The 25,377-nt window shown below is 45.2% G+C and overlaps 2 protein-coding genes across 4 annotated transcripts in view; one reads left to right on the forward strand and one right to left on the reverse strand.

The window, feature by feature from the left end:
• The window catches only part of nhlrc2 (NHL repeat containing 2), a 30,551-nt gene extending 19,609 nt beyond the window's left edge, over window positions 1-10,942 (reverse strand). The window contains exons 1-6 of one of the 3 annotated variants that reach the window (XM_062526033.1): window positions 10,763-10,942; window positions 9,269-9,387; window positions 8,699-8,851; window positions 1,714-2,017; window positions 932-1,083; window positions 52-173 (exon numbers count right to left, since the gene is read on the reverse strand). In XM_062526033.1, the coding sequence (XP_062382017.1) occupies window positions 52-173; window positions 932-1,083; window positions 1,714-2,017; window positions 8,699-8,851; window positions 9,269-9,387; window positions 10,763-10,770 (858 nt within the window). In that variant the 5' untranslated portion in view covers window positions 10,771-10,942. Of the gene's footprint in view, window positions 1-51; window positions 174-931; window positions 1,084-1,713; window positions 2,018-8,698; window positions 8,852-9,268; window positions 9,438-10,762 lie in introns of those variants that run through there. The other 2 variants (XM_062526034.1, XM_062526032.1) reach the window with 2 other exon arrangements.
• dclre1a (DNA cross-link repair 1A (PSO2 homolog, S. cerevisiae)) lies at window positions 9,693-22,836 on the forward strand. Its single transcript, XM_062526031.1, has 9 exons — window positions 9,693-10,426; window positions 10,537-12,018; window positions 12,219-12,352; window positions 12,979-13,097; window positions 13,607-13,750; window positions 14,812-14,957; window positions 15,740-15,894; window positions 16,679-16,817; window positions 21,355-22,836. Exons 1-9 carry the CDS (start codon window positions 9,979-9,981, stop codon window positions 21,534-21,536), a joined length of 2,949 nt encoding a protein of 982 aa, XP_062382015.1. The 5' UTR covers window positions 9,693-9,978; the 3' UTR covers window positions 21,537-22,836.
• Window positions 22,837-25,377: the final 2,541 nt, after the last annotated feature.

Genomic DNA, 25,377 nt, shown 5'->3' on the forward strand with positions numbered 1-25,377 from the left:
GAGGATAGGGCTGTTACAGTACCTCTTGCATCCCCTGTGCGAGTGGCTCACCTTTCTGATCAGGTGGTTCTCCGTATCGGCCACGTACACCACGTCTCCTCGGATGGCCACGCCCTGCGGGGAGTTGAAAAGCGCCTCGGACAGGCCGCCATCTTTCCATCCACTCCCAGGACCTAACGCGGCAGAGAGAGGTAGCACACACACACACGCACACACACACACACACACTCATTTAAACATGCAGTGATGGGTCATCAACAGCCTTAGCTTCACACAGTGAGTATTCCAGGGGCAGAAATACCAAGGAACACCCAATGTCCTGTCCTTCACACTACACTTTAACCTGGTCAGTGCCAAACACTGAAATGGTCCAGAAAGTCTGCTTGCGTAACTTATCTTTTGAAATCTATTTTTTTTAGTTACCATGGTGGTTGTTAACAAAACTTTTAGGGAAACAATTTTGGGAATGGATTCTGGTGATTATTTTGGCTAAAACCAGTACATCAGCAGACCGGCTAATGATTTGGATTGAGACGACATGGGCGCTTACGATCTTTACTGATAATAAACACCTCATGCTTTTGAGGGTGCTGCACACACCCACCAGGTTAACAAATAGAGCCAAAAATAATGAGGAACCGGTTACATACCGGTTGCTTGGTGGTGATTCTGGGTTCCCCTCATTCAAAAGAAATGTGATAATAGAGTAGGCTGCCCGAGGCTGTGCCAGATCTAAATGCGTGCCTCACTACACCAAAGGGGCCAGAGCAGGGATCGCTCGCCAGCTTATCTGCCCACGCACACACACACACACACGCTGTTCACCACATCACCCACCCACTCACCAACCAACTACACGACCGACGCCAGCCAGCGAGCGAGCCTGTGAGACTGGCACAGCAGGGGCCACGCGCTGGCATGGTGTACCCACCTCCCGCCTGGTAGAGCACCTGTCCCGTGCTGGCCACCACCAGGACTCTGTGGTGCCCGGTGTCCGCGATGACCAGCCGCTTGCTGCTCTCGTCCACGGCCACCTTGCCCGGAAATGAGAGCACCGTGGCGGGCAGGGAGTCCCGGTACAGCCTGCGTGAGAAGGGTGGAAGTGAGAAAAATCAAGACGTAACACGCAATGGTCCGTCTCCAACAACTCCGCAGTCGGTCAGAGGAAGGCCAACCCGCAAAACTACGCTACGAGCAGGAGCAGAGGTCAGGGTTTTTGCTGGAGCTCTGCTGGTAGAATGGGTTGCTAACAACACCAAGGCCGTGGATCTGATACCCAGGGACCACACATGCTGACAAAAACGCATATCTGTCCAATAAAGTGTTTGCTAGATGATGTGATATAAAATATGTTCTATAATTTCCCATAAAAGGAGCGCTTCGTTGGTAAGAGTAGCTCATATCTCTCTAGGTTCCGCTCGGCTTAGAACTGCTGTGAAGCCGATTACCAACCACAGAGCCCTTTGCAAAGAACCGTATCTCAAGAGATCTTACTCGAGATCAGAGAACATCAAGATCTGCACAACAAGGACGTAACGTCAAAACAATTGTTCCTTCACATTCTGTTGCTATTTCGAGGCCGTTTTCAGATGTTTTCACAACAAAATAAACTCCAAACAGCACCTTTTGTGGTAACAACAAGAGCAAAGGCTGGGTTTGGTTAAGGCAATGTTTAGTAACCGTTCCACAACAACATCAAAGACCGAACGCTACCTGATCCCCACGGCGTGGTCCTTGATGAGGCCCTGGGCGCCGTAGTGCTTGAGGGCGGTGCGGGCGAAGAGCTCCAGCCGCGGGCCGTGGCCCTCGCCCACCAGCGAGAAGAGCAGGTTGCCCCGCGGGCCCAGCAGTGCCAGCGTGGGCCAGCAGGCCACCTCCAGCGCGTGCCAGAGGAGCGCCTCGCCGTCGTTGACCACCGGGTGAGCGATGGCGTAGCGGAGGACGGCGGCGCGCACGGCCGCCAGCACGCGCTCGTTGGGGAACTTGGCCGAGTGGACGCCCACCACCACCAACCCATCTGTGTGCACGAGGGAGGGAGGGAGGGAGAGAGGGAGGGAGGGAGGGAGGGAGGCAGAGGGAGAGGGAGAGAGAGAGAGAGAAGAAAGACTCTTAAAACCATCATTTGAGAACCATTGAAACACCGTGAGGAAAATCAATCATTTCACAAATCCAATCCATAACCCCTTATTCACGCACCATTTCGAGAGAGCAAGAGAGCGAGAGAGAGAGAGGGAGAGAGAGGGAGAAAGAGGGAGAGAGAAGGAGAGAGAAAAAAATAGAAAGGAAGATGAATATATAAGAGAAGAAAAATGGGGTGAGAGAGTGTGAGACAGTCAGTGAAAGCGACCAAGACCGAGCCAGAGAAGGAGAGAAAAACACATCCTTTGTCATTTCATCTTTTCAAATAAATGCTTTGAATGATTCCTCCTCAGTGTTACAATTTACTGAATGTGCTAGCAAAATGAACTGGGCCATTTGAGCATTACGTAATGTGGGTAGGACAAAGAAGAAGAGGGAAAAAAACAGCTGGACATCTTTACTCTTAAGTACACTCGATTCCATTGACTTCCTTTCACAAAGCAGTTGAGTTTTTTTTTTCTTTTTTTTTCGCTGAAGATTGCAGAGATGGCTGTCAGATAACCAACCTTTGGCTGAATTCCTCCTTCCAAATGTGGCATGAATAATGGCTACGACGCAGTCAAAATTACATTTTTTTTTGGGTTCCCAGTTTGATCAGAAGGTCCTGAGACTCAAAGTCATCATTATTAAAACGCCTGAAGGTGAATTCGGAGGTGTGAAGAAAGACGGAAAAAGATATGCCAGAGGCTGGAAGAATAGATGAAATTATAAATGTTTCATTTAACAGGATGAGGGGCTCAGAAAGTTTTGAAAGGGAACACTGAAATAAAGTTTTTTTTTCTTCCCCCTCAAGTTTAGTTTGGTCTTTAATGTGTTTTCAAATTGACCCCCGCCGACTCCTTCCTTCCGCTAGGAAAGAGACTCGATTCAATCTTATTAGAAAAAAAAGAAGTCAAAAAAAGAAGTTAAAAAAAAGAAGAAAGTTCAATTCTGCCACTGCCGCTGAAGCATAATGTATGGTGCGTGATGTCGACTCCTATCCGCTGTACTCTGATTAGTCAGTCGTTTTAAGCCACGCGCCCTGCTGCAAATGGGCACGCTGCCAATCAGCCTGTCAAACACTGACACTTTGCTTTTGTCTCGCCTGACAGCGCGCGAGAGACACGCTCCGTTCACTGTCACACGGACCAGGTTTAGAATGGACAGCCGAGCGCTGAAATGGCAGGATTGAAGGGAAGCTCGTCGCCCCGTTTGGTTTTCATTTGAAAACCTCCTGGAGCGGAACGCTGGGTGAGAAATATGAAAAAGACAAACAGGCTTTAGGCGCTAACGCGACGCGGCACGGTTGTGGTATCGCTCGGCTTCCTCTGCTACGGAGGTGGCACTTCTGCCGCTGCTACAGTCATTCTTTCCAGAAACAAACTATCACACACACACAGAGTGGGTGCTTTCTCTATGGTGACAAATCTACGACTGCTTGCTTCTCTGCATGGCTGCCCAGTGAAGTCAGACTCGGTGGCCATAAAGGACAAAGGTGACCTCACTGAACAACTGTGCAAGGCACAAACAAATAGAGGAGGAGACTAATCAACAGCACAAAAAAAAAAGGTGGGGACTGATGTCTCCTTCATCCTCGCAAAAGCACACCGACAGATTTGTAATTTCCAAAACATTTACTTTTTGCTTATTTTTAGAGAAAAGTGCTTTGATGAGGATAATATGAAAGTATTATGGTGTAAAGACCGTTTTTAGACCCACAGAGCTCTGATTTCCTCTTATGCTCGTCTAGCGCTGTAAAGCATGCAGTCGGAAGACTGAAAGGGAGCCTAGCTGTGATGATGCAGTGCAGGGAGGAGGTGAGGGCTGAATCTTTAAGAATCAACTCAGGGCTTCCTGCCAACTCTCTCACCGAAAGAGTCTCACCGGATACACCGAAGTGCAGTTAAAACAAGGCTAACTTGCATTCACACATTTTAACCTATTCATTTATTCACATTCAGGGAGTTGGCTTTGGGGCCTGCAATGTTAAATACTCATTAAATAAGAAAGCAGACTTAGGCTTAAGCCACTATTCAACAGCTTACGAAATTATAATTAACCCAGTTTACCTCATTTGAATGTCCACCAAAATAATAATAATTAAAAAAACAAGGCCACAAACATTTATTCCAAAAAAAGAATAATAATGCCTTGAGTGATTACAGACAATGAGAAGTCTCAGAGCTCTCTTAGCTATTCACAGCAGCCATACTCCAGGGCCTGTGTGCACACAGGGGAGCCAACAAGGAGTGCCTTTCCAGCAGTGGACGAGTCTTCGTTTGGACTCATTCTGCCCTGAAGCAAGCCAACGCTATTCTCTCTCTCGCCGCGCTTCCAACTTCTCAGTCAGATTGGACATTGTTTTCGAAATTATGTCCGGCCGTCTTACTGCTGGCTGCTGGCTGCGCAATTTAACTGAAATGTCAGAGACCCCCCATCACCACACACGCACAGCACACACACACACACACTTCTATAAACTGCAACCTTACACAACCCCCGGGCGGAAACAGAGTTCTGGTGATGAATGGAGATGGCGTTTTTTACACGTTCCAGACAGATGGCCGTTTACACATTCAGGCGGCGACAGTCCATCACAACATTAAAATTCATAACTTTACCCACGGTATGCAGGGAAGGGGAAAATGCAACCTGCCTTGAGCTAAAAAAAAAAAAAAAGAAGAAGAAAAAAAAGGCAGTCTCGGCATGTTTTGGTAATTTCATTCGTGCTCAGGTCCTGGGCCTCCTGACTGAACCCCCCCCCCCCCCAACACACACACACACACACACACACACACACACACCTCCCCAAGGGACTCCACCTTGAGGGACCGAAACATGGCAGTTGCCATTACATTTGACAGGCCATGCAGAAAAAGACAGGATTTCTTCTAATATGCAAGCACTCCACAGAGCGATACACGGGGTGGACAGATATAAAACAGCAATACACAGTCTGCCTTTGACGCGTCTGGAAACAACAGAATGCTTCAGCAGACAGAACACAACAGGAGGGGATCCTTTTGTTTGTGTATTTCTCAGCCTGAATGTACACAAAGCCAATCTCGACTAACGAAAACAATGGGGGGGGGGGGGGGGGGTTACACTGTGCTCAATGAGTCTATTTTATACATCACAAAAACTCAAGACATACCCAATTGCCTAAGGGGCCCCAGCACTATAAGAAGCCTACTACACCCCACTTAAATGCTGAAGTCCAGTGAACGGACATCCCTGTGCACTTGAGTGGGCAAAGGGGCTTAAGGTCGGGGACCAGGGGTGGCCGTGTAACCACCAGTACTGCTATTCAGGAGGCCGAAAACAGAATGTACCAGAGACAGTGCCAGGGATGAAGCAGGGCTAAGTACACCAGATAAGCGGTGAGAATGGGGAGTGGGGAGTGAGGAGTGGGGAGTAGTGTGTGTGTGTGTGTGTGTGTGTAATCTGTTTATGTCTGTGCGTGTGTATGCGTGTGTGTGTGTGTGTGGCTGGGCTGCTGTTTCCCTGAGATGATCCCTGGGAAGGGGAGGCAGACGGACCGCTGACAGCTGGGAAGTGATAGCGCCCCTGTTGAACGCCGGGCTATAATAAGGCAAGGCTAGGCAAGAGAACGGCATGTCCAGACAGAACACTTAGCTTAGCTCCCCTCCCCAAAACCACTGGCATTGAGAGAAAGGAAGAGGAGAGAGGAGGGGGGAAGAGAGAAAGAGAGCAGTGAGTGAGCATGTAGACGAGTGAGTGAACATTTGAGTGTGTGTGTGTGTGTGTGTGTGAGAGCGAGAGAGGGTGAGTAAGCATGTGTGTGAGTGAGTGAGTGAGTGAGTGACTGAATGAGTGAATGAATGAGTGCCTGCCTGCCTGGCAAAGATTTGTGTGAAAGAGGGAAGATGGAGGAAGAATACAGCAGGAAAGGTGGACAGAAGAGCTACAGTAGAGAAGGAGAGTTCAGTTCTTTTGTACAGACAATTATTATGGAAAAAGAGGGTAGGCAGAGAAAGTGAGAGACAGTAAATGTGTTTTTTGCTAAAAATGTGAGTTTAACGCTAACGCTAAAGAAAGTCCTGCCCAGAGAGATTCATGGAATATCATGCCCATGCTCCCACTCAATCTCAATTCAGCACCAGAGACTCCCAGCATCAACAGAAAGTCACAGAGTAAACACATATTTGAGAGAGAGAGAGAGAGAGAGAGAGAGAGAGAGAGAGAGAGAGAGAGAGAGAGAGACAGAGAGAGAGAGAGAGAGAGGAAAGAGAAAGAGAGACTTTATTGATCCCCATGGGGTCAGGTAAACCTAAAGGACACACACTACATGCATAAAGCCACGACACAAGACTGACCACAGCCCACACTAGTCTGGCCCCAGTGTCAAAGAGTCTGGTTCACGAGGCTACGCCCACACTATCACAGATCAACAACTGTTGAAAGCTCGACAAATGTGTGTCACCATTCCAACGTCTTTTTCTACGGACACACGGAGACATGTGCGACAATTAACAACGACTGACCTTAACGATGCTGAGGGGTACAGGGGTGCAGCATATCCATCACGCATGCAAGAGCGTGACCATTTAAAGCTTTAAAAACAACCGTGCCACTTTATACTCGATTCTGTAACGCACTGGGAGCCAACTGGGACTGAAAGGCTGCCAACACTAGAGTGAAGAGTTCTCTCTCTCTCTTGTCCCAGTTGCTAATCTGGGGGCTGTGTTCTGAGCTAATTGTAAACTAACAAGACATGATTCATTCACTCCAGTACACAGCGTGCAACGGTTATGCAGTCCAGACGCAACTAAGGCATGTGTGACTTTCTCCAGATCAGATGCATTTAAAAAATGTTTCAGTTTGGAGATTAACACAGTAGGTGGGTTTACATGAACACACTTAATTGGAATGAAAAGAGTGGTGTATCATTCAAGGGGAACACGTTTTATAACTTTTGACAAGGTATACCACCCTAAAATTAGAAAATATGTAAATAAAAGTTCTGGAATACATGGGTAATATAATACATGGGTTTACAGCAAATTTATGAAGACATTCTCAAAAAATACAGTATTTTAGAAATGTCAGGAATAACATCAGTTTGTCACCAAAAAGAATAACAAAAATAAGAATCTGACTGTATCCAATGTTACGATTTCTGTGCTTGAAATGTGCGCAAATTATTGCATTTCATTTTTCATTAATTTACATATTAATACAGAATATTTCAGAAAATATTTTCAGCTTTGGAAGTTTTATGGGAATATCTAGCTTATTAGTTAAAAATGTTGCCTATACACCTGTAGGCCTAATACTGTATATCCCTGCATAAGGGTAAACATAAGGGTAAACATAAAGACACACTTAATAACACTTCAAAAACTACATAAATAGACACTTAATAACACTTCAAAAACTACTACCAGTGCAATGTTATTGCCTATCTTCTAACTTTAAGGTGGTATACCTTGCCAAAAATCTCTAAAAAATTCCCTCTGATGGTGCTTGCTGTAGCTCCTCAAGGAAAAGCAATGCAGCAATGGCTATTCCGATCAAAGACTCTCAAGCACTTGTGAGTACCTGACTGGAATAGACCAAGCCCCAAGTAAACAGATGACATGATTTTTCAATTATTCAAAATAATTGAATTGGAATGGCAAAAAAAAAAAAAACACTGTCAACCATGTCAACCCACATAGTGTAAAGAAAAAGGAATGGACTGATTGTGTACAGTGGACATGTAGGCTATTTGTTACATCTGGTGGCATCGGTGTCCCCAAAACTGACTGAGAGACACAGACGTGCAAAAATATAACACATTCGGATGAAAAATCCAAGCAAAGTCTAGTAGCACCACCATGACCCTTAGAGGAACCTAGAGAGATGCCCACCAATGGACCATCAGCCTTGCAAAGGGTAGGGTAAAAAAGCAGTCATAACCCTGAATGGTCAGTGAAACCTTTCCTCGTGACACTACATAAGCCTCGTCAACAATAGCCTACAATAGACAAAGTTGTCAACAAAGTCCTACACAGGACCTTACTACCAAGGTGCATTGAATAGTGCAGAATGCCATTGACCTACATGCTGAAAGACTGTTAATGCAGCATTGTTGAAAGAGAACAGGGCAAATTATACAATGAGTGCCAAGTCTTTACCCCCTATCTAGTTGAGAACACATACTGCCTGGAGCGAAATTCTATAGCAGGTGGGGGAGGCAATGAATGAACTGAATGTCATCGTTCACTCTGGCTCATATTACAAATGCAGTATGTGGCTGGAGGACAGTGCACCTGAGCGCTGCTGGGACAGGTAATCTTACACCTATTGGACATGCACAGGTGAGAGATTTTACTGTCTGCAAGGGCTTCTGAACTGACGGGATCAAAGAAATGAACGGCCATGTAAACTTCTTTTTAGGGTACTTAATTCCTCTCCATTTCAAGATATGCCCAGGTCACACACAAAAAGGTGGATGCACAAGTGCACCCAAGTACAAGCACATACTGTACATGCACACGCACACTGAGAGAAAAGGGAGGGACACTGAGGGGAGTTGGATGAAACATAACAGCTGAGTTATAGAACATGTGTGTACCTTTAACTGAGTGTTTTTGCTCCAGTTTATGAAGGTCAGGTAGGATATGCATGCAGTTGATACAGCAGTAGGTGAAGAAATCGAGCACCACAACTTTCCCAGCCAGCTCCTTGGCTAAAGACAGTGGTCCCTCCGTGTTCAACCATTCTAAACCTGAAGCAGGACAAAATGGTATTCGGTGTTATGGTTGAAAACCGTGTCATACAGCCAAAACTGTGCAATAGGTGAAATTATAGATACACTCATCAAATAAATAGGGCTATTCCGGACATTCTAATGAATGGCACACGCCTTGCTTATACCGGAAGCGAGTTTTGTCCAAATAAGGCATTGACAGTGGACAGTGCGACTTCCTGTGTGCTGGCCAAATAGACTGTATAAATAGGGTTTTGACATAATAAAGCATCATTGGCATCATTTAACGTAGCGATAATTCCGGGAAATACGTAGCAGTATGATGTTATTGGTGTTCATCAAACAGTGCGACAACAAGTCAAAACTGACAGTAGCTAGCCAACACCTTCCATGTCAAGGAATGAAGTCAGTCCCAGGAAAGTTTACAACACTCACCAGGATCAAAATCAGGGATTTTCAAGTCACCCTTATCGTCCAACTTGGTCAGATATTGATTGACAAGGGTTTCCTTCTCTTCATCTGTAGTTGCGTCTTCCAGGGCGTTGTCCAACTGGCTTTGGGCTGGAATTAAAGCCGTGAGACTACTGTACGACGCCATGTTTCCAAAAACACAGTACCGTGGGTAAAATCAACGTCGGTTCCGGTATTGCACTTTCATCATTAACCAAACATTAAATATAAATCCCAACATTGTCACCTGAGTGACTAAAATATACCACTTAAACACATAATTAATCCAAACAGTCGTTATTTATTAGAGTTTGAAATATTTGTAGGGGAAAATTGCAATAATGTTTGGAAAACGCTGATACATAGCTTGTTTTGTAAGTAGTTGAATTGCTTTGGCGGTAATCACAACATTACACAACGATGTTAGCTGTGCCTGTGATTGAAAGCGCTGTGGGTAACGTTGTGTTTGTGTTTGCTCATCAGAATGTATACGGCGATAGAATAACAGTAAAAGACATAGAAAGAATGCGGTCCTCCACCTCGTAATATAAAACAATGTAGATGGTGCTAGTTGTGGGTCAGATGATTCAGTAGCATAGAATGCTATCAATGAGCTACTCCAGTGTTGTTGCGAAACAAGCCTCATCTGCAAAACAGCATCGTTTGTGTTTAAAAGTTTCTATGTTTCATTCCAAATGTCACAGAGCAGTTCTGAGAGTGACATATGGGAATATAAATCTCTGAGGAATACAAAACGACATGATGACGGTCAAAATGCGAAAGACACAAGACAGGGGAAGGGAAAGAGAAAACACGAGTCGGGAACAGAGCAAAGCTCCAACAAAAACAGGCGAGCCTCCACAACGAAGGTTGGCTGTTGTGTCAAAAACCGAACAAGTGCAAATACACAACCTCGAAATGACTCGATACAAATGAAAGACGTGAATGGAGGTCTGTCCAGCCAACCACCACCACCGGACAAAGCATGCCAGGACATGCCTGTAGCTGTGGACGAAACTCAGAAACCCTCCCCACCAAAAGGACACTGTCCAATTTGTCAGATGCCCTTTTCCATACTAGTGGTGCAGTCTCAACGATGGCACGTCGCAGAATGCCTTGAAACCCCTGGAAATGACAGTAAAGGTAGGCTAACTGGCTTAAGCATGATTTGTCCCAGCATAATAACTTTTACACAATTCACGTTTCAAGATATTGGTAATATTTCTTAAATTGTTTTTGTATTGTGTCCATAGAGTGCCCGGACGGTGTTCAGTGTTCAACCACCATTCCAAGCCATTATAAGAAGTACAGCCACTTTCTGCTAGCCCACAGCAGATCTGTCAATGACGACAGTGAGCTTGTTCTCTCACAAGAGATATCAGCTGATCATAGAACTACCTCATCTCCCCCTCTGAAGAATCAAAACAATGATATACATAGTGGCACTTTGGATAATTTAGAGTTTAACAAAGTGAGTACCTCCTCATCCTACAGCCCAAGCGCCTCCCTCAGCCCTTCGCCTGCTGGTCCTGCCCAGTCCTCCACTCAGTCACGGTCCAACGCCCTGCTGCTCTTGCGCTCCCCAGCTCTTGACGACATCAAAAAGAAGAAGGGCTGGTCTCCCTCTGGAAAGGGGACAAAGCCTCCAAGTCTGAGCAAAGTAAAAGTTTCACCTCAAGTGAGACGGGACCCTAACAAGGACAAGTCTGTTGTTTGTGATAATCTAGTAAATATGGACCTGAAATCAGATGCAGTCAGCTCAACTCCTTCGCTTGAGCCAGCGAGTTTGGACCAAACAGCACAGCTAGATGCTATAAAAGAGGAAGAATCTTCTAATTTTATTGATGATGATGATTATATTTCCTTTTCACCTCTCTCTGAGATGCCCAATGACTATGAGGAACACAGGGACCAACACAGAAGAGAGTTGTTTCCAAAGGAGGAGAGCAATGACTCCCTGCCGTTATCTTGTAGTGAAGCAGCACCAAGCGACAGTGACGACCTCTTCCCTGAGCTGATGGACCAGTGTGATGTAGAGCAGTTGGAAGACGGCCCCCTCGTTAAGGACTCCTTTGACTCCACCTACATGGAGTTAACGAGCTCCTCGTTAGTGGCAGATCAAATGACTACACCTGGGTCCGCAGGTGTTCCAGAACACAACTTCCCTGTCCCACACTCAGAGACTGACGACAAGACTTCTTTGCAATCTCCTCAAAGTCTAGTACTAGAGCGTCTTCGTGAATGTATATCAAGCCAGGTGTTCCATACAGGCATTGAGGAAGATTCCTGTAGTCAGTTAAGCCAAGGTGTGTCTCAACAACCACTCTCACAAACCTCCGGCCATTTTAACTCTACAACAACAATGGCACCCAGGAAGCCCCAAAGCAAAGCTGGAGCCACGTCCTCTGGGTTCAAGCAAACAGACATTGGTGTCTTCTTTGGGTTAAAACCCAAACTGAAGGACCCTGAGAAGAAAACGGTAGGAGCAGGCGATAACGCTCACTCTGTGCAGCAGAATTCCCAGCAGACCTCCGAAGCTCCAGCAAGGAATGCTGGCAGGTCGGGGTGGGGCAGAAGGAAGGACCCAGAGGTGGGCCCTGCAGGAGCCACCGAGAACGAGGAGGCGCAGCCTGGGCAGGCGAAGGGGGGGAGAAGACAAGGGGGCTGGAGTAGATGGAGCAAAAAGGGGGAAAACGGTCAAGCCAGGCCTTGCCCGTTCTACAAGAAAATCCCAGGTGAATATGCAGTCTGTTCAATACAACACAGAATTGCTCCTCTGTCTACGTAGGTTTTATTACATGTATTAGACAGCCAGGTTAAATGCAAGATTACCCACTATGAATTATGTCTGTGTTGTACATTTTGCTGTATTACTATGAGCTATGAGACTGCTTTGTTTAGCTTATGGATGCGTTTCACATGCTCTTCCATCTAGGTACACCATTTGTTGTAGATGCATTTAATTATGGCAGCGTTGAGGGCATCACAGCGTACTTCCTCACCCACTTCCACTCGGATCACTATGGCGGTCTGACTAAGAACTCCACTGTTCCCATCTACTGCAACAAGGTGAGGGATCAGCAACAGTGTGTGTGTGTGTGTGTGTGTGTGTATGTGTGGTTAAAAAGCTTTTGGATATTAGAAAGATCAAGTCCTCGGTTAGTTTTTGGAAAAGCTATCAGTTGTTGATGAGAAAGTAAATCTAAAATGAAATAAGTAAACTGCAAAGTAAAATTACATTATTAAAACCTAGATGGCTGTCGGCAAGATTTGAAACTTTTGCATGTTATACTTCACCTTTTTTTTTTGGTCCTGTCCTGAATTTTGTGACATGTCACTGAAACTATGAAAAATTCTCAGCTTGACTTCTGTGAAGTCTGGTTTCATGTTTTGTATTCAGTGAGCGTGCTGAATTAGATGTGTTGATCAAGGGTCAGTTTTGACGTTTGATTAATAATGCATAGTGTTAGGACACGTGTGAGGGAAGCCAGCCCTGAGATCAGTGCTCGAGACACCTTGCGCCTGTGGGTCTTGTACTTGTACAGAATTAGAATTGCAGGCAGGCCCCAGTGGCCTGTCCTTAGTAATCTTATTATTTATTTATTTATTGCCTCTTTTCTTTTCAACTCCTCCTCTGTGAAATCCATATTGATGAGTGTGTGTGTGTGATCATCAGCGTGTTTTTGTTGCGGTAGATCACAGGGAATCTGGTGAAGAGCAAGCTGAGGGTGGATGAGAGGTACATCCACATCCTGCCCATGAACACAGAATGCCTCGTGGAGGGGGTGAAGGTCACCTTACTGGATGCCAATCAGTGAGTGTGGGATTTTTTTTCTCTTTTTTCCCTTTCTTTTCTTCACAGTTCACTGATTGAGGTGCCATTCTAAAGATGTCATGTCGTGTCCTGAATAGCAGCCAGCTGCCCCCATGTAAAATTGAACAGTCTTCTCTTGTTGTCACTATCATCAATACTTTAACAACCCTGTTGTTTCACTGTTATTTGAGAACACACCGTAGACCTTTTAAAGATAAACGGTTAAGATTTATTACTTCACCAAAGGTTTATGTGCCCATCATGTCTCGCATGTACGTCACAATGGCCCCTTTTCAACCTCTCTCCTCGACCCTCGACCCTCGGTCCTCCGGCTCGTTCCCACTGATCTATAAAGAATGATGGGGTTGACTACAATGGGATAGTCTATCCAGTGTTCTTTATAGATCAGTGGGAACAAGCCAGACGACCAAGGACGGAAGGAAGGAAGGAAGGAAGGATAGATAAAGATGAATGAGAAGAGCCTCATGTGTCATGGGTCCTCTCTGCAGCTGTCCAGGATCGGCCATGCTGCTGTTCGCCCTGCCTAGTGGTCAGAAGGTCCTCCACACGGGAGACTTCAGGGCAGACCCCTCCATGGAGCGCTACCCAGAGCTGCAGGGGCTCCGAGTGCAGACCCTTTACCTGGACACCACGTGAGTCGTAATGCAGAAGAATTCCGACCCACAGGACAGGAAGTGCAGTCGCATACACTATATGCCTTGACTTGCATATGATCTTAAGCGACATCCCATTTTTATAGGGTTTAATATGACCTCGGTTCACTCTTTGCAGCTTTAACAGCTTCAACACCTCTGGGAAGGCTTTCCACAAGGTTTAGGAGTGTGTTTGTGGTCATTTTTTACCTTTCTTCCAGAAACGCATTTGTGAGGTCACACACTGAGACTGGCTCTCAGCCTCCGCTCTTATTTATCCCAAAGGTGTTCCTTTTCACGAAACGCTGCGTCGAAGACGCTATGGGAATGAGTCCTTTAGGACGACTTACACACACTGATGTTGGATGAGGAGACCGGCTCTCAGCCTCTGCTCTTATTTATCCCAAAGGTGTTCTATTGGGTTGAGATCAGGACTCTGTACAGGCCAGTCAAGTTCATCCACACCAAACTCTGTCATCCATGTCTTAATGGATCTTAATAACCAAGAGCTTTTGGACAATTTCATGCTCCCAACTTTATGGGAACAGTTTGGGGATGGCCACCTCCTGTTCCAACATGACTGTGCACCAGTGCACAAAGCAAGGTCCACGAAGACATGGATGGAGTTTGGTGTGGATGAACTTGACTGGCCTACACAGTCCTGGCCTCAGCCGAATAGAACACCTTTGGGATGAATTTGAGAGCCAGTCTCCTCGTCCAACATCAGTGTGTGACCTGACAAATACCTTATGGAAGAATGGTAAAAAAATCATTAAACGCACTCCTACACCTCGTGGAGGTGTGCAGAAGAGTTGAAGCTGTTATAGCTGCAAAGGGTGGACCAATGTCATATTAAACCCTATGGATTAAGAACGGGATGTCACTTAAAGTTCATTTGCGAGTCAAGGCAAAGACATTTACAAGACGTACCCAATACTTTTGGCAATATAATGTATATTTGTTGTGTTTACACTACGTGTTTATCCATCCTTGTAGCTTGATGTCTAAACTAATCTTACTAGTCCTTCCTTTCTCTCACCTCTTGGTATTTTCTCCCTCAGGTATTGCAGTCCAGAATACACCTTCCCCACCCAGCAGGAGGTAATCACTTTTGCTGCCAACCGGGCCTTCGAGGCGGTGACCCTGAGCCCGCGCACGCTGGTCGTGTGCGGCACCTACTCTGTGGGGAAAGAGAAGGTCTTCCTGGGTAAGCGAGCAAGCGCTCCTGCAATCAGCGAGCGAGATGTAATTTAGTAGATCCAAAGCTAGGGCGACCCCCGCAGGGAATGAGCGTGTGACTTGACTCATCAGAAGGTCATGCGAAAATATCACTTTTTGAAGAAGGCTCTCTTCCCTGGCTTTCATTGTCACACACTCGCGTGGGTTATTGGTCTGCGGAAGCTCATTGATGTCTCAAGTGGACGGAAAAGCCTTTTTTTTTTTTTTTTTGAGCTGGCCTCATTTCCTGTGTTGTTTGCTCGAGGTCGGTGCGTTGGAGAGACCTTCACCTTCAATGAAGGGGCTGAGGCTGTAGCATAACCGAGCTGTAGCGTAACCAAGACGCCACTGACCCACATTCCACTCAGAAGATGGGCTCGCGCTTCTCTCAAGTGTTTCTTTTTTCGGGCGCCTTTTTGAAGGTGGCCTCATTTCTTGGCCTCGTGGTAGTGTCAGTGTTCAGACCAGTGATCATGCAACGGGAGAGTCGGGTTTTGTTTAAATCAGCTGGCGAGTGTGTGTGTGTGAACATGTGAACTGCATTATCCAGATGAAATTAAATCTGCGTGATTCAGTGATGCTGACGCAGTGGTTCATGATGGTACTTTCATTTTGAAGATAAATACTGATATGGGTCAGCTCTGATGCTGGGTTGCGTTTTCCATTTCTTTTGTAGACTGGTTAGTTTTCATTCTTTCTCTCTTTCTCTATCTGTCTGTATGTGTCTCACTCTCTTAACTCTCTCAATCTCTCTCCCATTTCTCCCCGCAGCGGTCGCCGACGTGCTGGGCTGTAAGGTCTGTCTGTCCCGGGACAAATACAACACCATGTGCTGTCTGGAGTCGGAGCAGATCCGCCAGAGCATCACCACCGACGGGAAGGCAGCCCAGGTCCACGTTCTGCCCATGATGCAGCTCAACTTCAAAGTGCGTAGCCACGCCGAGTCAGCAAGTGTTGCACTCCTTCTCCTCCTGACTGTAACTGAGGACACGTGTTGAAATAGCTGTGTCAGTGTTATCCATTTGGCGGGGGAGAGGGCGATTTTAGAAAACGAGGTGTTAGTTATCTCTCAGTGAGGAAAAATAATAATAATAATTTTACATTTTTACAGTGGTGTGCATTTTGCTCTATTGAGACGGCATGCCCTCGTGCAAATCTGTTTGTCTGAGTTTGTATGCAAATTCAGAGGATGGCGTGAAAATTAATTAAGATGCTAATTACTGTCGGACAAAGTGAAAATCCCGACATCCTAATTCCCCGACGGCAGGCTCGTTTCCCCCCCTTGCCAACTATAATTCCGCAGATGATAAAGTGTGTGTGTGTGTGTGTGTCTGTGAGAAATGCACACAGCCCAGAATCCATTACGTTTCACTTTTTCACGTAACTGCTGATCCAAAATGCGGCGTTTGGGACACAGACGTCCCTTGTGTGGGAGCACAAGTGCCCTTGATGCGGCGCAGAGGCGGATATGTTTTTCCGGGGACGCAAAACAAATTGGCGTGCAAAGAGGCATTGTTACTTTTTTGATTTGTCTCACTCTCTTAATTGCAGCTTAGAAACAATTCACGTAAATTGAACGCGGACTTCGCTTAAAAGGGAAGGGTGTCTTTTTAGTTTTGATTTATTTCCTTGGCCTGACTTCTGTTTCAGTCCCCGGTGCCAACAACAATTCCTGATTTATTTATTATTTTATTGTTTCCTCTTTGCCAGACCTTGCAGACTTACTTGAAGCGGTTCTCAGACAAGTATGACCAACTGGTAGCGTTCAAGCCCACAGGTTGGACCTTTAATCAGGGCTCAGACCTGGAACACGTCCAGCCACACACCCAGGGCAACATCACTATTTACGGTAAGTGATACAAGAGTACGCAGGAGGAAAAAGTCTGTAGTAATGAAAAAATGTCAACGACAGGCTAAAAAGGCTGTGACTTATGTTGGCAGGGCAGTCACAAGGCTAGAACCAGGCACTATTCAACTTCTGTCATTTCAACTGCAGTGAATCCTCATTCACCAGTAATCAGTGACTGAGTTTGGTGGCCACAGCTTTGAAGCTACAAAGAGCCTTCAGCACTTAGTAGCTTCAACCATGATGTTCACCAGACTCTTTCAAAATACTGTGTGTGGATTGCCTCGTAAAACACAATTGTAATATATTTTATGGTAAACAATGAAATTCAGTTCATTCAATTTACATTGAAACCGCAATAGGTTCAGTATTACGCTATCTTTTTTTTTATCCGATGGTAACAAATCTGCATTGAGAACAGTTGTTACTGGCAGAGCTGTTTTCACAGCAGTGATCAATATTGTGGTGTGTAGGCCCTCCTCTGGCCTCTGTTTTGCTGATTGTATCTTATGAATGTCAGTGAAGTGGAATCCAGGCACATGTGATTGCAATGCTGCCCGTTCAAAGGTTGTGCAAATCTATCTATGCCTGCGCAGAGCACTGTTGTTCCTGAAAGTTATTGGAAATCCTTCAGTATCCTTTAAAAAGCAATCATCCATTAGGTTCTGCCATCTTGTGTTGGCTCCAGGTTTAATACATGGTATCTATTGTGCCCATCCACCACTTTTAAGTACATTAGTAAACTGATGCTCTGGATTTATTGTCTTCTTGTCCTCTTAACCTCTTTAAGCCCTCCTCCCTGTATCTCTTGTTGAAATTGCTGAACGCTCCCTCTGGAAAGCAAAAAGCGTTGCCCGTAATGGACAGAATCAGCAAATGGATTCTGACCCGGAGAGAGGGCTGGCAGTAGTCGGTTCCTGCAAATCCAGGCTTTTTCTTTTTTAAGGGACTCAGCTTTTTAGGCCGCCACCGTCACAGTGGGTGCCTTCCAACATGCCTCCTCGATGCTCGATCCTCGAGGGGCGTTCCCACTGACTATAACTAACACTGGATAGACTATCCCATTGTTTCCCCCCCATCATTCTTTATGTAGATCAGTGAGGATCGAGGCATCGAGGAGCGAGGGAGGACATATAAACGCTGCATGAGAGGCACCCAAAGTCAGCACAAAGACACGTCTCATTTGCAAGCGATGTGGCCGGCGAGGAGACGTTTGGGTGTGTTGCCTCTCGGGAGGTTATAGCTCACCTTCTGGAGTTTGGGTTGTTTGTAGTGTGAGTTTGGCATTCCCAAATGTTGTCGAGTATGCAGTCAAAAGTGTATATCCAGTGTTTTAAAGGTGTTTTGCTACACCTAGCAGAGATTTACAAGACGGAGTGAAGGGTTTTGAAAATGTTTGCACTCCTAGTATTCGTTTTAATGGTGGAATGGTGCCATTTTAAAAGTGAATCTTGACACAAGACCGTTGAACCCACTGCAAGAGTCTCTTTTGGACGAGGAAGATCACTGAAATGTAGATTAATGAAAGCATCTCATTTCACATGAAGTTTCCTCGCTTCGGAGACCTGTGTTTGTTCGCCACGTCCTTTTCATCTCCTTGCCTGGTTTTTCCGCTGCACTCGAGTTCCCAACTACGCCAAATTGAAGTCGAGCTGTGCGTGGAGATTTGAAGAGGCTGCGAATGAATTTGAATCTCTTGAGGCGAAAGCGCTTCTGTTTGCTTATTCAAGACCGATTTGATAATGCTCCCAGGAGAACCGATCTCGGCAGTGTTCTGAGTGTCTGAATGGCAGTCCTGTGAGCATGTGTGTGTGTGAGGGTGGGGGAGGGGGAAGGTCACTTTCCATAGCTTTCCATTTATTATGTCTGGCATAAAACAAGCTCACCTCTGCAACCGATTCATATTCGACTATATGTTTTGTAAACAAAGTTCAGGAGGAGCCATTAGGATGAGTGACAGCCATCACTCACCCCAATCACACCTCTAGGAGATTTAAACCCTCATTACCTGTCCATCGCATCACACACTCCAGCATTGCAAAGCCTCCCATCTCCTCCATTTCTCAAGTAGCTCTGAGCTCCCCATTAGCCCTCATTCATAGCAGATGTTGTTCGATAACCATGATATTCTTGAGTCAGCAATGGGTGCTGCCGTATTCAGATATTCTATTTCCGGCTGAGGCTGCGTTGTATTGATTTTGATGTGGTGGTAGACAGTGCTTGACGTATCCCAAGCCACGTAAAAGCAAACTTTGACAGAGAAGGCAAGTAGAGTTAAAGTCCTATAGTATATGCAATATCCATATTGAGTGCAGAATTGTCAACATTTCAAAAAGAAGTACAGGTGAAAGCAGATTCTAGGCAGCCTGCTGGGACTGCACTTTCATAGACATTAGAAAGATGTGTCTTTCGAGTTTTCATAGATAGTAGAAAGTTAGATGCTGCATTGGGCTCCAGAATGTACGTAAATAGCGCTGCCATCGTGATTGGGTGGGCAACAATCACTGGAGGCCTAAAGAGAAATGGGAGTCTCTCATTGCTGGCAATTGTTTCCCATAGACAGTAAGGTGTTTGCCCTCCAGCATTATGGCCGCCACGTTCACGTATGCCACCTAATGGAACTGGACGGACAATGCGGTATCTAGCTTTCTAATATCCATGTAAGTTACTGATGCTGTACGTAAACAGAATTGACAGAAGATTTCATCGATAAGGTGGATAGGCATCCCAGGACCATGGACAGCTACCAAGCCACATATGCTTCTTCCCAGCAGCCAATATCAAGCATTTTGATGGATGAACCTGTGGAAGTGATTTTACTAGTTGTAGCTTGTAAAGGTTATGGGAGACACTAAAATACAGGGAGACAGGGGAGGTCAATTGGTTTGTGATGTCTTCTGTACTTCCTTCATGTTTCTGAGTGGTTTAGTGACACACTATTGATTGAAGTTGATTGGCTACCAAACAGCGTGGTTTGTATTGATGTGTGGTGACAGTCAAATAGTATTGATGGAAGCCAGTGAACCAGTGCTGTGTGGTGCTTAGGGTTACTATGATTAATTGATTACTTGCCAACTATTCAGTTAATGATTAGGGTCAAAACTCAATTCTCCAATTCCAGTATCTAAACTATATTTTAGTTCATGTTCTTTTTTATGACCCTGAACTGCTATCGTTGGTTGTTGACAAAACAAGGCATCACGGGTTTGTCTTAAGTGCAAACGGTGATTGAATTTTTAAAAATCCATTGTTATTGACCAAACCACTAATGAATTAAACAAGAAAATGCACAACAGATTAAGCCGATTATGAAAATAATCGTTGGGTGCAGGCATTGTGTTTAAGAATAAAATGACTCCAGTTTTTATTGAGGAACCCTCTCGTTATGGATGCAAGCTACATGCACAATGTGCCCCCATTGGAAATGCATGACTTGGCCAGTGGCACATTTTTGCTCCTCGTTGCCTAACTCGATGCTTTCATCTAGCTTGCAAAGACTATTAAACAGCCCTTTTAAACAAACTATTGATTGTGAAGTTGGTCAAGTTGGGAAACGACTGGGGGGGTTTGTATTGATGTGTGATTTACAAAGACAGAGTGTTGATGGAGGCCAGTGAACCAGTTTTATGGGGTGTTGAAGGGCAAAGTTCATCAATCTTGAAGACAAATTGTGTCGGATTGAGACTGATATTAAGTTGTGTTTGTGTGTTTTCCGTAATGCGTAACAGGCATAAAGGAAGTTCATATGCTTAATTTCCAAAATTCCATTTAAACAATAAACCCCAAGAGGCGGGATGTTTCAGTTATTTTTAGAACAGCTTAGAGGTATTCTAAAATGACTTGCAACTGCGGCCAATCTTGGGGCTTATCATAATTTGTAGCAAATTTCAATCTATCAATGCACACATTCCAATTTGATTATGTTTAGTTTGTACTATACTTGTATCTCTGCCTCATGAAGGCACGAGTAGTCCTGACTAATTAGCCCATTAAGAGGGCTTCCTTTGTGACATTAAAAAGCTCTGGCTTCAGGCTTAGCGCACCTCGCCAATCAGCTAACCTTGCTTTTGTAGTTCCTCCCTATGACATATAGAAGACTAGACTGAAGTTTGAAATGTACTTTGTTTGAAACTCTCTTTGGACTTTTTTTTTATTTTATTTTTGTCTGGCAGAGTATACATTGTTCTTTTGACAGCAGGTGGTCATAGGGTCATTGCTGTAGTGTCTCTACAGACCTAATCGTATATGCCTTGGATGCAGCAGGACAAGACAGAGGGTGCCCTTGTGAATAACATGACTGGACACGAAGCCCAGGCAGTCATTTTAATTGTGGGTTCTGCTGACAGGCTGACTCTCTAGAAAAGCCAATTAGTGCACAAATGTACCTCCCATGAGCTTAACCTTTCTCATGCTAAGTTGCTTGTGGCGGGAACTGTAGTTTGTCATGGACAGGGGCATCCATGAGAAACTACAGTTCCCAAGAGCAGCGTACCCTGTACCTCATGTCTCTTTGGTTCCCATCTCCCCCCCCCCCCCCCAGGCATCCCGTACAGCGAGCACAGCGGCTACCTGGAACTGAAGCGCTTTGTGCAGTGGCTGCGGCCCCAGAAGATCATCCCCACGGTCAACGTGGGCAGCTGGCGAAGCCGGAAGGCCATGGAGCAGTGCTTCAGCGAGTGGGACGCCGAGGTCGGCACCGCGCACCGCAACAGACTCCAGTAATCCACGCCACCTTTTTTTGAGTGTGTTTTGCTGGTCTTGGATCAGTTTTGTTTGTTTATTTAAATTTCCCCCTGCCTTCTGAAGGATTTTGTTTACGGTGAGGTGGCGGATTGTGTTGCCATCTGCCACTGGACATTTTTTTCCCCCCTAAGAGGAATGCTTGGATTGGAAACGGTCCAAGTCCGCACTCCAGCCTGGATTATGTCTTGTGACCTGGGCCCTGCTCTTTTAGAGAGTGGTGTCTTCCAGGAGTCTGTGCCTGACCTGTTTTATAGACTGGACCCAGAGGAGCGCTCTCGGTTTACACTGGCCATTACTGTAAAGCGCCTTTCCTCCCTCTGAAACGGAGAGTGTGGAGACACGTTAGCGCTGTGACCTTCAACTCACCTTGTGTGTGTGTGTCTCTCTCTCTCTCTCTCTCTCTCTCTCTCTCTCTCTCTCTCTCTCTCTCTCTCTCTCTCTCTCTCTCTCTCTCTCTGTGGCATCTGGGCTTGTTGTACCCTGGTGTCAGATGGTGTGCTCACCGAGAGACTAGAACGCCACAAGTCAATGCACCCCATTCTGTCCCAGCCATCATCCCTGTAAACACCTCTTCATCCATGGAGGTGGAACAGACAACTGAAATCAAGAGGCTCTCTTTGTGCTCTCAATTGAAGTGAGCACTCCCAGTTGCACACTTTTGGAGGTGAGATGCTGCCGTTAATCCATTTGATTGATTTTGATGAAGGGTCTTCATTAGCGTGGGCTGAATTTGGTGCACTGGCCTGTTAGCCTACTTCTAGCAATAATTTGTTTACGCCCGGGCGTCTCTTGAGTGGTGTCGAAGAGACACAAATTCTGGATAGTTCCTCTGCCTGACGGTTCGCAGACTCTAATGGTGTTTACGCTTAGAGCAGAGCTCTTAGACCTGTGCCAGGTTTCCCCTCAGAGCATCAAGGTGCTTGGAGTCTGACTACCGTCTAATTGAAGATTCTTCTGAATTTTCTCTGTTCCAGTGACGTTGGCTCCACTCTCCTTCCTTTGGCTGTTTTTCATGTAGGCCAACCTATATGAGTTTTATTTTTGGACTGAGTGAGGGCTATCTGGATTGGTCTCTATGGTGACCACTGTTCTGTTTTGTTCCCTTATGACATTTTAATGCCGCTCCCGAACAACTTCTTAAAGTGCTGCTGGACAAGAATATAAGTATGTGCCCTGAGCAATTTCAGGGGCTTTTAAATAAATTGCTGCATTTTAAAAGTCATTATTTTAAAACAAAGTGTAAATGCATAAAATAAAATAAATTAACAGTTGAACTCTTGTTCTTTTGGCTCCTGTCTTACGTCCAAATGTCCATATTTGTTAAAATAATGTGGTTTTGCCACAGCTCTGTAAAATGTGTAAACGACCATAGCTTTCCTATCGTAGTATATTCATACCAATGTTGCTGTTTTATCAGCTCATTTTGGGAGCTCAATAAGCAGCTCAACGAGCAGCTGAGACCCACGGGACGATTATGAAATTTCAGCGCTTTCAGCGTCCACTTGACAGTCCCAACAGGACTGTGCGTTCCATGCCATAACGCACAGCATCTGTCAGTGACTTTGAGGGATGCGTTGGCTGTTTTTCCCCTCTCCCAATTTCCCCCCACCCTGCCAGTTATTTGCACGTTTAAGCATTATATTGGCAAGTTAGGTGTGTGTGTGTGTGTGTGTGTGTGTGTCATCGTGTTTGATGGCGAAAAGGCAAAGGAGAATTACGAGAGAGGACAAATGCATTTATTTTACCAAAAAGAAACAACGTTTGCAAACAGAAGCGTGTAGGTTTGTTTGCTTTTTGGATGAAGGGGCGTGTCGAAGGTGAGCCCTGCATGTCGTCTGACATAAATCAGCTAGGATGACTATGCAGACGCAGCACACAGCACGCAGCCACATTGGCATTAGGGTAACCTTCCAGGAAATGTAATGACAATTCATTTTTTTGACGTTGGATGCCAGAATGTCCTGTCGTCTGACAGATGTGTGTGGATGGAAAACAATCAAGCCTGACCTTTAGTTGGATACGAGAAGGATGCTATTCCAGACCGAGCGTGCTCTAGCCCCCTGCGTGTGTGTGTGTGTGTGTGTGTGTGTGTGAGGGAGAATATTTCAGGTGCTCCTAGGTTTCTTGTCTAATGAGAACAGATTTAATGTCCCGTGCGTTGAGTGATGGTGCCGGTAAAGATGGGAACTCTTGTGTTGCCACTCATCAGCGTTTGAATGCTGCGCGGAAGATGTACCCGCGCTGCAGGACTGGGCCAATCAATGTAATTCGTGTCCAATTAACGACTGTGTTCTCCGTGCCAGCACAGCTGCTCAAATTAGTTGTGCCTCCGCCTTCAAGTCCCCCTCATCTTTACAGTCAAAAATAACATGCAGCTAGCGAGCGGTTGATTAACCTGGCATGCTTGCTGGCCTGTATCCAATTGACTCTTATAGGCCAAAGGTTTTATAGGCCTATGCTTACTCCCGCCATGTTTTTTTGTTTATTGTTGTTGTTTTTAGCTGTTTGAATATTTTATTATTTTTAGCTGTTAAATGAAATTATGGTGAATGCTAGACTTAAATTGTGATAATGTAGCCTAGACCGTGATTATGAAATAGGCCTACACGTCAAACCCATTTCTAATGTTGAAATCAGTGCTCAACAGCAAAACGCATAGAATTGTATAGAAGTGTTTTCCTTTGGTGCATAACTCCACCGTCTGGCTAATGTGCAATACTGCATGTCTGACTCCAGTCAAATGTGGGGACCTATCCAGGTGCTGGCCTAACCAATCTAACCTCTACACATGACCTGTAAATAGTATGTGTAGGCTGTCTTTACAATTGACCAAATTCTTTTTCAGTTAGTGATGCTTTGTTACTTCCTATGCCTTACAGTCTTTAGGGACCCACAGTCAATGAACAGACATGTAGGCTACAGTAATAGGGACTATCCCCATAACTGTTGTATTCATGGGTTTCATCAGGTTCCACAGGTGATTAACTCACCTGTGGAGAGGGATTTTATGAAACCATATGAATCCGAGACTGTTTATAAAGCTAGACTGACTTTGTATGAATACTGACATTTTTGATCAAATTCCTTTTAAGATCCCTAGAGGGGGCTAGAGAAGGAAATCTTGGGATACTTCACAACGAAATAGTGATGCCAGATTTCAGCTTGTGGTGATGACTCCATGATCCGTATCAAGTGCATACTCTGTAGAACCAACAGTCTACTTCGTCTGACAGTTTTGACAAGTGTCTTTATGCAGACCACATTTCTTGCTTTATTAATTTGAAGATTATGCTTATGTGTGATAGCTTGGGTGTTCCCATCCTGCCTTGCGCAGTGATTTCATTCATGCCGCTAAGGCAGTCTGGAAACTACCGCCCTCATTTTTGCCTGAGATAGGGGACCAATCACAGAACGGGGGAAAGCAAGACCATTTGATAGACATCCGTGGCGCCCAATGAACGGATCTGGGCATTTTTTTCAAATACGAGAAAATGAAAATCTGGTTGCTAGACCATGTCTCATTTGAGAAGTGGTAGGCACTAGCCAGGCTAAATGTGTTATGCAATACATACTCAATTACAAATTTGCAAGCAACAATATCTATACCAGGAATATGTCTGTAAGAGGAAACAATACTATCCACATAGCTGTACTTGACTTGATGTTGATACTGTAATATATTCCATTTTAATAATTATAATATTTTCATATGTTCAAAATAAATGCCTCTGGGGTATTGTTTATGTGCTTAATTAGCAACAGATCTACCCACGGATAGGGAGAAAACACACACACACACACACACACACACACACACACA

The sequence above is a fragment of the Sardina pilchardus genome, chromosome 22, assembly GCF_963854185.1.
Source record: "Sardina pilchardus chromosome 22, fSarPil1.1, whole genome shotgun sequence".
Taxonomy (NCBI): Eukaryota; Metazoa; Chordata; class Actinopteri; order Clupeiformes; family Clupeidae; genus Sardina; species Sardina pilchardus.